Below are 12,156 nucleotides of genomic sequence, written 5' to 3'. Positions count from 1 at the left end.
AAAGTTTCATCTTAACTCCACCCAGCCCTTCCATTGTGCCCTCTGAAATAGCTGTTCCATAAGCATCAAACTTCCCTTCATCTTAAATCTATTCCTCTCCCACTCCTTCCATTTAACAGATATTACTGAAACCTGGTTTTCATCTGATAAACAGAGCCTCTCTGGATACCTTCTCCAGTTCTGGCTACACCTATACTCACTCTCGCTCCACTAGTAAAGGCAGAGGAGTTGGAATAGTCCTTGCTCCCCACTGCCACTTCCAAGTGATGCCATTTTCTTAGTTACTCAGTAAATTATCTTCCTTTAAGGTTCATGCTATTCATATCTACCACACTCAAGACTATAGTGGAGGAGGCTGGTGCATGATTTTTCATTCACAGATGATTATGCACTCAGTGCAACCTCTGAAGCTGAGATGCAATAAAGTATGGCTCGATTTTCTGCTGCTTGTACTAATTTTGGCCTAACACCACCAAGAAGACACAGGTGCTCCACTAGTCAGCACCACACCATACATACATGGAACCATCCATTACAGTAAATGGAGAGATTCTGAATGCCATGGATAAGTTCACTTATCTTGGTAGTAAAGTTTCCAGGATTGTAAACACAGATGATTAGGTTGATGCATGCATTGCCAGAGCTAGCTCAGTGTTTGGGAGGCTCCAAAGGAAAGTGTGGGAGGAAGAGGTTATCAGGCTGCCTACCAAACTGAAGGTCTACAGCAGTGATGCTGATTTCATTATTGTATGCCTGCAAAACCTAGACAGTATACCAGCACCATACCAGGAAACTGAATCTCTTCCATTTGAATTGTCTTAGGAAGATTCTGAAAATCACCTGGCAAAATCAGGTACCAGACACGGAGGCCATTTCTCAAACTAAACTGCCAAGCATTCAAACTCTAGTGCAGAATCCACAACTCCAATGGGCTGGCCACCTTGTTTGAATGCCAAACATACACTTGTCTAAAAGACTATAATACAGAGAACTCACAAGGCAAGCACTCACATGGTGGTCAGAAGAAGCAATACAAGGACACTCTTAAGGTCTTTCTAAAGAACTTTAGAATTGATTGTGTGACATAGGACACGCTAACAAAGGACTGCCCAGTATGGTGTACCCACATCAAAGAAGGTGCTGTGCGCTATAAGCAAAGTTGAACTGAAGTAGCTCAAAAGAAACATGAGATGCACAAATTTAGAGAATCCATGCCAAATGTTCAAGGGAACTATCTGTGCCCGACCTGTGGTAGAACATTTTGAGCTCGTATCATTCTGATCAGCCACATTCGGACACACTGTAACTTGACTCTAACATAGTGATGTCATTCTTGGTTCTCTTGGAGAACAAAGGACACCAGCCAACCAAGCAACCAATCTACCACCCAATCAAAATCCTGTTAGCTGTTGTCTACAGATCACCAGGTTCCTGTCCTTACTTCCTCAATAAATTCAGTATCTGATTCAACAATTTTTCTCTCCTCCGAAACTCCTGCCTTCATACTAGGGGATTTCAACATACATACTGACATTGTTACCTCAAATATCCTATCCACTCAGTTTCTCAACCTACTCATCTCCCACGAGCTACTTGTCTACCATGTACAAAGACAGTCATAGCCTTGATTTTTTTCCATCACCCACAAATGTATGATCTCCGTGTTTGAGAATTCCGAAATCCTTTTATCTGAACATAATCCATCAGCTTTTTACCTCTCCCTCTGCCTTCCCTTATGTAACCCGCTTCATCTTCACCATGACCTCCAATCCCTTGACCCCTCAATTCTCTCCCAGGCCATCCCCCCCACCCTAGCCACTCTCTCCTCTTCTCCCCATCTTGACCCCTTGGTGAACCAATTCAACTCTATACTATGCTCCTTTCTTGAATCCCTAGCCCCCTTATCATATCAGCCATTACCCCAACCAAGCCTCAGCCTTGATCGCTCCCACCATTTGTTGCTTTTGTGCCTACATACATACTAGTGAATGAAAATGGAAAAAAAATCACACAACTCTTCTAACTGGGTGCACTACAGATTTATGTTTCACAATCTCAACTGGCTGTCACTGCTGTTAGGCAATCCTATTATGCCTCCCTTATCAACTCACTATCCCACTCTCCACAGCAGCTCTCAAATCTCCCAAGATCTCCTTCCTTGCACCCTCTCAGATGAGAACTGCCTCATATTTCACAGAAAAAATTTAGGCCATACATCATGAATTCCCTCTTTTCCCTTCTTCCTTATATCCTATCAACTCAGATGCCTTCTGACACTTTCTCCTCCTTCACCCATTTGATATGATGCTCCTTATTGGGGCTAACTCCTGTACTTGTTCAAGTTATCCCAGTCTATACTGTCTCCTCCAGAGCGGCTCCTCCATTATCCCCGCTCTGCAACTTTTTTCAATCTCTCTCTTTTTCTCCCTCTCTTCTTCCCTCCCTTTCCAGACTTATTTCCTACTGCCTACAAATATGCCTATATCTTCCCTATCCTGCAAAAAACATTCACTTGATCCTTCCATCTCTGCTAACTATTGTCCTATTGCTCTTCTACCCTTTGCAGCCAAACTGCTTGAAAAAGTGGTCTACAATATATGCTTCCACTTCCTCTCCTCTTACTCTCTTCTTAACCCCTTACAATCTGGCTTCCAACTGCTCTTTCCATAGATACCAATGGGTGTCTTAATTGCCAAATCCAACAACCTTTTCTCAATCTTCATTCTCACTGACTTTTCTGTTGCCTTTGACACTGCTGATCTCTCTCCTCCTTGATGCTCTTTTCTCTCTATTTTTTTGGGACACTACTCTCTCCTGGTTTTCCTCCTACCTATCTAACTTAGGCATTTAACAAATGTTTATTGACTGACTAATTAATAATGGAGGTAATAAGGAGCCACTGGAGTTTATTTAGTCTTTGCTTATTAACGTGATCAGACCTGTAGTTTAGAAAAATTACTTTGGTGACTGAATGAAGAATGAACTGGAACAGAGAGAGACTTGTGGCATGCCGGCAGACCAATCAGTAGGCTCAGGTGTGAGATGAAGGCCTATACCAAGGTGTTTGCTGAAGCAGAAGAGAGGAGGCATATTTGAGAGATTTTGGAAAGGGGAAATCAATAGGCCTTGGCAACAATTATTGGACAGGAGCAGTGAGAGATAGTGAGAAGTAGGGGATGACATTAGGTTGCAAGCCTGAAGGACTGAGAGGTTGGCGGTGCCCCCACACAGCAATATGGAAGACTGGAAGGGATGAGAATTTGAGAAGGAGGATAATGAGTTCAGTTTGGGACATGCTGAATTTTAGATGTCTACAGGACATAAAGTTTGAGATGTCTAACAGATAATTGGAGATGCTAGCTTAGAGATCAACAGAGAAGTTAGGGCAGAACAGGTAGATTTGAGAAACATCAGCATAGAGATGATAATTTTTAAATCCATGGAAGCTGATGAGATCACCAAGTGAAAACAGTATAGAGGGAGAACAGAAGAGGGACCAGGACAGAGCCTTATGATCCACCCATAGGAAGCAGCATGACCCAGATAAATATCAAAAAAAAAAAAAAGAGATTGAGAAGGACAAGGAGGTTCAAATAGGTTGGGGAAGAACAGGAGAGAGTAGTGTCCCAAAACCTAGAGAGAACAGAATATCAAGGAAAAGAGAGTTATTGACTTGTGTCAACAGTTACATGGAAATAAAGAAGAATGAGGATTGAGAATTGGCTTGAATAGGCAGTTAAATCATCAAGAGTAGCTTGTTCAGTCTTGTACATTACGGAAATTGCGGTATTTTATCCGCATTTTAAAAATAGATTAGAAAGGGGAGAAAAGAGAAACCATTAGGAGACTATCACAATATTACAGGTGAAAAACAGAGATAGAATTTTGAATAAAAAGGATTAGAAAACAATTCTTCTGGAGAGATAGAACATCAGAATTGGTTCCTACTTGGGCAGAAGTATATCTTGCTCTGAATGGCCCTAAATATTTCTCTAATTTGGCCAAGATCACTAACTTATTTTCCTATGTATCATATTTCCCTTCCTCCTCATCTCTTCACCATGATCAGTCATCACTTTTCTTCCTGCACAACCCTAGTTAAAAATTAATCAAAGACAATTTAGAGAGACTTACAATATTTGTCCTCATATTGTAAGGGTTTCTCAGCCATTACAGTATGTGACTCTCAGGCACAACAACAAGAAACCCTAAAACCAAGTATTTCCTATTCTTAAATCCTTCTAAACTTACTTCAGTTCTTCAATAATTTGTTTTCACCAGCCAACAGACCTCCTTGACAATAAAACTACACACAGAAAATTCATCACATTCTTCTGCTGCAAAACAACTTTGCTGACATTTTTCCAGTGGCATTACTCTCTTCCTCTTGTTACATTACTATTTTTTTTTCATTTCCCTGTTAAGGTCATAGGACTAAGACTATATCTTAGTTCCAAATATTTACTGATCACCTTGCATATCACCAAAAAACAAAACAAAAAACCACTAAGGATATAGTTACTGATTCTTACCCTGAAGGAGTTCAATTACTTGGATAAATAATATGTTTACATAATACTATAATACAAGGTAATTCCTATGAGGGCCTACACAGAGGTACAAAATGCAACAAGAGTTGCAGAAGAGAAAGATATCTCATCCAGCTAGAAAACAGCATTTAAGCAGGTAAGATGAGAAGAGTTACAAAGTTTAGATAAGATTTACCCAAGGAGACAAGCATTTGTCCAGTTGAAGTTTGGATAGACTAAGTTGAAAGGCAGAAGGCATTTCAGTCAGTGTATAGCCTGAAGAAAGGCACAAGAGGTGTTACTTAGCAACACTTCAACTAACTCTGACCTGACTACATAAAAGAGAAAAAACATCAACATCTTTATATGAAGGTTGGCATCCTGATATAATGTTTGATAATAATGCAAATGGAATCAAACTCCTAGAATCAACACCACTCCACCCCTAGAGTAATTTATGCTTGCCAGCATTTCTTACAAATGCATTTTAGTAATTTCCTTTTGTCCTATAGACAGAAATTTTAAAACAGCTCCAGAGACTTAGGAGTGAACTAGCTATATATTAGTTTCACACATGGTTGAATTCTACCAATTAATTGACTAATCCACAAATAACTATATTTACTGGAAGCCCAATACTACTAACATTGTTTATAAGCTGCATCTAAGCATTCCAACCTGCTCTGAGTGAAGCTAAAGTAAGTGTCAATAAAGTGAAAAGGCGATAAGAACATTCTTTCATTTAACTAAAATATATTTATTTATAACAGCAATTTTAATACAAAAAGCCTTACTATAAAGAAAAAACCAGGGGAAGAAAGATTATCTTTTACAATTGTAAGCAATGAAAGATTTTTAACCAGACATCAAATTACAGAATTTGAGACAGAATCCAATCATCAATGAATGGAATCCCTACCATAACACAGTGAATAAGTGGTCACCCTTTGTACTTTAAGCTTTAGCATTACAAAGCTAAAGCCTAGGCTAGCCTAATTACTTTGGGTATTACAAAAATTGGTGGCAGTAAAAGGATACTTAAATAATGCTGTACCGTGGCACTCAAATTGTGAGAGCTACTACACAGAAGAGAAACTCCCTTAGAGGCAATCCCTTTGGACTGATATTACAAACACAAATAGAAAATTTCCATTATATAAAATTTAAAAGGTTCTACATAAACAAGGTCCAAACAGGGTAGGAGACAGGGGTGGGGGTGGGGGATCTTTGCACTAATCTCTGAAAAGTCAGACATCCAAAATCAATCAGGAATTGACACCAATCTATAAAATTGGGAGCAATTCCCCAAGAAACAAGTGGTTGAAGGATATGAACAATTTTCAAAAGACAAAATTATTCAAAAAAACTACTAATAATAAGAATTAAGGAAATTAAAATAACTCTTTGACCTCATCATTTCATACTCAGAAAACTAGCACAGGCACTGCTAAACTGAACTGAATTGAAAGATGAGAAAAGATGGGAAAATTCAAAGGTGGAAGCGCTATTGGACACATTAATCAATCCACTCCTAGTGGAGCTATAAACTGATCAGATTATTCTGGAAAACAATTTGGAATTATGAAAATAATAAAAGCTACTTTGTTATTTATATCCTTTGACCCAGAAATCTCACTACTGAGACTACATCCCAAGGAGGTTATTTGATAGCAAGGCTTATAAGCAAAAAAATATCCATAGCAACATTATTACAACAAAATCTAGAAGCAAAATGAATGGTATATGGGGCTGATATCCTGCCTCTGATCATTACTACTCTAGTAACCTTGGGTAAGGCACTTAACCTTCCTAGGCTTTCTTTTCCTCATCTGTAAAATGAAAAATTGGATTAGACTAGGAATCCTTTTCCTCATCTGTAAGATGAGGAAATTGGACTATGTCAGAGGTTCTTAAACATTTTTGTGTCATGGTCAAAGACTGGTGAAACCTAAGGACACCCTTCTCAGGATGTTTGTTTGTTTGTTTTTTAAATTCATAACTGAGCTAAGAAATGAATGGTCAATCAGTAGACTAGATTAGGCATACAATACACCACAGTACAAGTACCACAGTAATCTAGTGTTTGATAGGTGCAAAGATCCAAGCTCTTGGGGTAAGAACTCAACATGTAACAAAAACTGCTGGGAAAACTGGAAAGCAGTTTGGCAGAAACTAGGCATAGACTACCTTCTCACACTGTATACCAAGACAAGGTCAAAATAGATAAAAGACAAAGGGTGCTAACATTAAATAAATCAGAAGAGCATGGAAAAATGTATCTGTCAGATTTATGGATGATAAGGGAAGAGCTTATGACCAAACAAGAAACAGAGGGCATTACAAAAAGTGAAATGGATAATTTTGATTATATGAAATTAAAAGGTTTTTGCACAAACAAAACTAATACAGTCAAAATTAGAAGGAAAACAGGAAACTGGTTTTATGGCAAGTTTCTCTGATAAAGGCCTCATTTATCAAAATATATAGGGAAGTGAGCCAAAATAATAAAAATAAGTTATTCCTCAGTTGATAAATGATAATGATCAGGTAGTTTTCAGAAGAAATCAAAGCTATCAATTATGTTATTCAATTGTTTTCAGTTATTTCCAACTCTTTGTGAAACCCATTTGGAGTTTTCTTGGCAAAGATACTACAGTGTTTTGCCATTTCCTTCTCCAGCTCATTTTACAGATGAGGAAACTAAGGTAAACAGGGGTAAGTGACTTGTCCAGAGTCACACAACTACTAAGTATCTGAGGCCAGATTTGAACTCAAGAAGATGAGACCCATTGCATCACCTAGCTGCCCAAAGCTATCAAAAATCACAAAAAAAGTGTTCTTAATCACTATTGATTAAAGAAATGCAAATAAAAACAACTCAGAGATTCAGCCTCACACCTATCAGATTGGCTACTATGACAAATGCTGGAGGGCATATGGGAAAATTCTGGAGAGCAATACTGTGCATATCCTTTGACCCAGCAAGACCAGTACTAGGTCTACATCCTAAAGAAATGAAGAAAAATGGAAAAGGTCCAGTAGTTACAAAGATATTTATAATAGCTCTTTTTGTGATAGCAAAGAATTAGATGCCCATTAACTGGGGAATAGCTGAACAAGTTGTGGTATATGATTGTGATGGAATATTATTGTGTTAAGAAATAATGAGCAGAATAGTTTCAGAAGAACCTGAGAAAATTTATATGAACTCATGCAAAGTGAAATGAGAACAGAACACTGTACACAGTAACAGTAATAACTGTGAAAGACTGATACTCTGATCAAGACAATGATCCAAGGCACATTGCTTATATTTTTATTTATTTCCCCAATTACATGTAAAAATAATTTTCAACATTCTTTTAAAAAATTTTTTGAGTTCCAAATTCTCTCCCTCCTCTCCCTCTCCTCCTTTGAGAAAGCAAGCAATTTCATATAGGTTATATATGTGCAGTCACACAAAACAAATTTCCATGTTAGTCATACTGTGAAAGAAAATGGACAAAAAAAAGAAAAATTTAAAAAGTAAAGAAAAAGTATTCTTCCATCTGCATTCAGACCCTGACAGTTCTTTCTCTGGTGATGGATGCCATTTTTCATTATAAGGCCTTCAGAACTGTCTGATCCAAGACAATTCCAAAGGATCCATGATGAAAAATGCTGTCCACCTCCAGACGCAGAATGGATGAACTCTAAATGCAGACTGAAGCATATTTTTCCCACTTTTTAAATTTTTATTGTTTTCTTTCACAACATGGCTAATATGGAAATATGTTTTGCATGACCTCATATGTATAATATAAATCAAATTGCATGCTTTATCAAGGAGGGGGAGGAGAGGAAGGGAGAGAATTTGGAACTCAAAAATTTTTTTAAATTATTGTTTTAAAAAATTACATATAATTAATTGGTAAATACTTAATGAAATAAAATATTTTTTAAACTCAACTGAAAGTAGTACTTGAAGTGTAGTGAAAACTGAAGATAACATTTTTTTCACATCCAAGTTCACAGATCCCCTAAAATAGATTTACAGGGGTCCAAGAACAGCAAAACCTTTCTACTAGATGGCCTCTACGTTCCCTTGCAGTTCTAGATGTAAGATCCTCAACTAAGGAAGACTTTGTAGGAAGAGTGAGAAAAGTAAATCCAAGAGAATAGTGTAAACATCTATAACAATGTAAATAAAAACACTTTTTTAAAAAGCAAAACTAAGATAAGCAACAAAATTCAGGTCAAGTACACTAGTCAATGTCAGTATCCAGCTATTAAAGAGTTAAGCACACACCCTTCCTTTCTGTTAACATTCAGTAACTATAATACTCGAAAGTGGTATATACTATTGGTCATAATCATGTTATTAGATGGTTTGAGGAATGGTTCGAGATGACAGTTGCTTTATTATTTTGGGAGAAGTATGCGCTGTATCAAAACAGAATGTAAAGGGGGAGCTAGGTGGCCTAGTGGATGCAGCACCGTCTCTGGAGGCATAAAGACCTGAGTTCAAATACGACCTCAGACACATAACACTTACTAGCTGTATGACTCTGGGCAAGTCACTTAACCCCATTTGCCTCACCAAAAAAAAAAAGTATCAAAAAATTAAATCTGAATTTGTAGTATATGATTGACTTTTAAAATTCTTATCAAACTCAAGAATTTTCCAAGTGACAAAATGGAAAACCGCAGAAAAAACTGCTGTCATTTTTCTGTTCAATTGTCTTTTATTTAAGATAGCATAATGTAATAAAAATATAGGATTAGGAGTCATAAGACTTGGATTCTGGTTCTGGTTCCGCTATGGGTTTGAAGTCATTCCTCTCTGGACCTTAGCCTCTTCCTATATAAAAGGTTGATCTCCATCATTTGTAATGGTAAGATTTGAAGACAAAGGGATAACTTTTTTTCCCTTTCTGAACAAATGTAAAGGGCAGCAAGGCCTAACGTTTTGTTTCCAACTCTCTTCCCTTCAATAAATCTACTCTTATCTAGAATGTAAACCCTTGGAATACAGAAACTGGGTTGTATTTAGATGCTGCTATACAGCCTCCAGATGGAGGCTGTCTACTTCCATATGAGTCAAGCAATAATGTAAAAGCAGCATAGCAAAGTGAACACAGTTATGGACCTGGAGTCAGGAAGACTCTAGGTTCAAATCCTACCTCTGATCTTACATTTACTAAACCATTCCAAGTAGTCTTTTAACTTAAACCTCATTTTCCTCATCTGCAAAATGGGACTGACAAGATTACTTGAGAATAAATGCGACAATGTATATAAAGCACTCTGCGAGCTTTAAGGAGCAAGAGTCAGTGGTTGCTACGTCTAGTTATCTTTCTTTCTGTGTGCCGGGTTTCCTCTGCTTCCAGCTCCGCTTAGCATCTCGATTCCCCTTCTCTGACACCTCCCCCAGGGGCATGTCAGCCCCAGGGAGACCAGGCCCACCTCGGCACCTCCCGACCCCTTCTCGGATCCGTTGTACACTTCCCGCCTCCAGCCAAAAAAAGAAAGAAGGAAAGAAAGACAGAAACCCAGCCCAAGCTCCACCGGTCAGCTCGGCCAAGGCCGGACCCTCAGGGCTCAGGGCCGGAGCAGCCGGGACCCCACGCCAGGGTGGTCGGCGTCCTCCCCGCGGGCCTGGCGGGGCGGGCTCCCCAAACTCGGTGAAATCTGGAAAAGCTCCGGTCACAGCCGCCTCCTCTCAGCAGACGCGGCTGGTCCGCACCACGCCGCCTCCCCGGGGGGCGACGCTACTCACCGTCCAGGGAGACGAACTGGCCCACGGCCGAGGAGCCGCCGCCGCTGTTCTCCACGAACTGCACCTCGGACACGATGATGTTGTCCTCCAGCACGGAACCGCAGCCCGTGCACACCGCATCGCCGCGGCCTGGGTCTAGCTCGATGTCCGTGCCGCCGCAGCTGCGGCACACGCGGCCCGTCATCTCGACACCCACCGGGGCCGCGGCCGCCAAAGCCCAGGTGGGTTCCTTCCCAGACCAGGTGAGCGCTCAGAGCCCCGGCCCAGGGCCCTGCGGTGCAGAGCCCAGCTCTCCCAGCCCTGGAAGCCAAGTCCCGTTTGGGCCTCTTCTCCTCTCGCGATCCTGCGGGCGCCAAACGGTCCCGCCCCCTCTGCCTTCTTTCCCCCCGCCCCTCCCTTGCGCTTCTCCAGGGGCCGAGCGGCCGCGGCGAGGAGCTGAACTGCTGTCGGAACCGCCACCAACCGTCGGCGCCGCTCGCTGCGTGGGGCCGTGCTGCGTGACGGGAGGGCAGGAAGGCACTAGGACCTCGGCGGGGAAGCGGCGAGCTTCGAACCAGATTCTTGGCACCTCCAAGCTCTGGTCGGCCGCCCTGCGTCCTAAACGAGTAGGAGCCCTGCTGGCTCGGATCCTGCCTCTAGGGAGCCCGAGACCCAACGGGGAACTGCCGGGGAGAATGCGCTTCCCCAGCGGCTTGGCCGTGTCTCTGCCTCATCTCTTCCGCGCTTCTCTCCAGTTGTGCCCAGATGTTCTTCAGAGCGCGGAGCATCCCCACTTGGAGCTGAGGACACGAAAAAGCGAAACCGACTCTGCCTTTGGAGACCGTGTGTTCTGCTGGCGGATGCAACGCGGAGCCGGGTAAGAAAAATGTCTGAGAACCCGGACCGCAGAAACACCCAGGGAAACATCGTCTAATGGGGATAAGAGCATCTTACTTTATGGGATCGTTCTGAGCATCACATGACAGAACGCTACGTGGAGCACTTTATAAACAAGTTATGCTTTTGAATGTCATGAAATACTATTGTGTTGTTAAAAAAAAAAAAAGATGATTTCACCTAGGAAGATTTTGAACTGATGCAAAGTGAAGTGGGAATAAGTTACATAGCTACAACAAAATTTTAAAATAATCAACTATGAAAAGCTTAGTAACTCTGATCAACACAAAGACCCACCACAATTCCAAAGGATTCCGAAAAGACATCTCTAGTCTCTTTTCACCACTCCCTTCTCCAGGGGAGACTTTAAATTCCCACAGGGTGGAGAAGCAAGAGGTTGGGGCCATAGAGAGGGGGTCCCTGGCTAGAATTATATTTTCCCGCTTACTTAAATAGTATTCGTCTAAGGGATGTGATTTTCTTGTACAATCTAAAATTCTGATCACCGTTTACTATTGGGAAGAGGCAGGACCAACCCTCCCTCCCCCAATAAGCTTCACCTATTCCCACCAAATCCCAGTTTGACAATGAACACACATAACACTTAGCCAAGAAACCCATTTATCCAAAATAGGTGTCGAAATAGAAGCCAGAGAAATTATACATAACAGAATATGTACTGGCGGCTGGCACCAGGGATGGGGAACCTGGGGCCTGGAGGCCACATGTGGCCTTTGAGGTCCTTTTGACTGAGTCTGAGTTTTACAGAACAAATCCTTTTATTAAGGGGATTTGTTCTGTAAAGTTTAGATTCAGTGAAGGGGTGCACCGTGGCCTTAAGGCTCCAGGTTCTCCAGCCTTGTTAGATAATGCAATGTGAAGGAGCTCTCCCATTGGGAGCAACTGTAACCAGAGAGAAAGAGAGAGGTAATCTAGTGAAGAAAGGTAAGGACAGGAACACAACGTAGACTGCCAGCTCCTCTTGTGTCAGCT

At 41.1% G+C, this 12,156-nt stretch overlaps 1 protein-coding gene across 1 annotated transcript in view; it reads right to left on the bottom strand.

The window, feature by feature from the left end:
• The window catches only part of BRF1 (BRF1 general transcription factor IIIB subunit), a 156,501-nt gene extending 145,933 nt beyond the window's left edge, over positions 1–10,568 (bottom strand). Inside the window, 1 exon segment of the mRNA XM_020991270.2 lies at positions 10,288–10,568. Coding sequence (XP_020846929.1) covers positions 10,288–10,471 — 184 coding nt within the window. The 5' untranslated portion in view covers positions 10,472–10,568.
• Positions 10,569–12,156: the final 1,588 nt, after the last annotated feature.

This window comes from Phascolarctos cinereus, unplaced genomic scaffold (assembly GCF_003287225.1).
Source record: "Phascolarctos cinereus isolate Bilbo 61053 unplaced genomic scaffold, phaCin_HiC Scaffold_2;HRSCAF=192, whole genome shotgun sequence".
Taxonomy (NCBI): domain Eukaryota; kingdom Metazoa; phylum Chordata; class Mammalia; order Diprotodontia; family Phascolarctidae; genus Phascolarctos; species Phascolarctos cinereus.
This window is presented reverse-complemented; position numbering and strand designations above follow the sequence as displayed.